The 1,695-nt window shown below is 68.9% G+C and overlaps 1 protein-coding gene across 1 annotated transcript; it reads left to right on the top strand.

Moving 5' to 3' along the window:
- On the top strand, positions 1-1,018 carry EMIHUDRAFT_374070 (Hypothetical protein; the record flags this gene model as incomplete). Its single annotated transcript, XM_005771415.1, has 1 exon — positions 1-1,018. A coding segment is annotated over one exon (246 nt), but the record flags the coding sequence as incomplete, so codon positions are not given.
- Positions 1,019-1,695: the final 677 nt, after the last annotated feature.

Here is a 1,695-nt window from a genome sequence, read left to right as displayed (position 1 = left end):
CTTTCGCCGTTACAGGTTTCGAAGTAACTTGAAGCCCGAACCGTGTTATTTCCTCGAGCGCCGGATAAGCGATTCACACGAGGGCCGTCACAACGTGTTTCTCGGCTCGCCCTCGCCCGGCCCGGCGCTATGCCGGCGCGTTCGCTAGAGGCTGCTGCCGCAGAGCGGAGGCGCGTGCGTCGCCTCGCTACTCTCGCGGCGAAGCAGCTGCCGCCGCCGAGACGCGACGCGGCGTCTGCCGAGGAGAGAGAGCCAGCGCGGCGGTCGCCGACGCCGCCTTCGAGCTGTGTGCCACTTCTCGGGTGCACGACAGCTCTGCGCGGCAGCAGCATCAGCAGCCGCCGCACCGCCACCCGCCTCGCGCCTGTCGCGGCCGGAAGGGAGCACGCCGTCGCTGCCGTGGTACCGAGGGCCGGAGCCCGACTCTCGTACAGTCGAGCGGCTCCGAGGCGAAGCGCTGACACACACAGGGCATGCCGCGCAAGGAGAGCGCGCCTCGAGGCCGGCAAGTGCGCGTACGTGCCGCGCGGTCTTGGTGGCGCGATTCATGACGGTCGCTCTCGCTGCCGGCCGATGAACCCTCGCCGCCCCCGCACCAGCGACACCGGCCGCGGCTCGCCTCCACGCGCCGGCTCGGAAGAGGGGCTGTCGGCGGCGCAGCAGAGCGGCTCGCCTCGGCGCTCGAGCCGCCGACAGCCCCACTCCTCGACGTGACGGCCGCTCCCGGAGCCAGCCGGTGCGCGCCCGACCCACGCCCCCTCTCGCACCCCTCCGACCCCCCCTGCGCGGCGCACCCGCCCGCTGTGCGCCGGCTCGAGCGCCTATCGCCAAATCGCGACGTTTGAGCGCAGCGCACGCGTCCCACACGTCACGCGCGCGCAGGAGAGCGTGCGGCACAGCAGTAGCGTGTACTCGCCGAGGGCATCGCGCCGAAAACCCCGCGCGTTCCGCCCCAACAGAGGCTGCAGCCTCTGCACAAGCTACACCACTGTAAGAATGGTGAGTACTTGGGGTTGAGTGGGCTTGCTTGCTCCCTTAGCCGGGAGCAAAAATGCAAGAATTCGCTCGGATGGTCGCTGCGTTCGCGCCTGGTCGCTGCGTTCGTGCCTGGTCGACGTTACAGGTTTTGAAGTAACGTGAGGTCAGAACGGTTGATGTTATTTCATCAGCCCGGATAAGCGATTCAGACAAAAAAGGAAAAACAGACCTTCGGGTTCGCCTTCCTCGACCAGCCCAGCGCTCTGCCAGCGCGTTCGCTCCTTGCTGCTGCCGCGAGAGCGGAGGCGAGTACGTCGCCTCGCTCTCGCGGCGAAGCAGCTGCCGCCGCCGAGACGCGAAGCGGCGTCTGCTGAGGAGAGAGAGCCAGCGCGGCGGTCGCCGACGCCGCCTTCGAGCTGTGTGCCACCTCTCGCCGGCACGACGGCTCTGCGCGGCAGGAGCATCAGCAGCAGCCGCCGCACCGCCACCCGCCTCGCAGCGCTCCGCCGAGCGCGCCGTCGCTGCCGTGGCACCGAGGGCCGGAGCCCGACTCTCGTACAGTCGAGCGGCTCCGAGACGAAGCGCTGACACACACAGGGCATGCCGCGCAAGGAACCGCGCCTCGAGGCCAGCAACTGCGCGTGCGTGCCGCGCGGTCCTTGGTGGCGCGAATGTACTGTGCATCGGTAGACCTCATGCGTTCGTGGGCGTTCATCA

Source organism: Emiliania huxleyi (genome assembly GCF_000372725.1).
Source record: "Emiliania huxleyi CCMP1516 unplaced genomic scaffold EMIHUscaffold_3857, whole genome shotgun sequence".
NCBI lineage: Eukaryota > Haptophyta > Isochrysidales > Noelaerhabdaceae > Emiliania > Emiliania huxleyi.
Note: the sequence above shows the minus strand (reverse complement) of the source record. Positions and strands in the feature narration are given on the sequence as shown.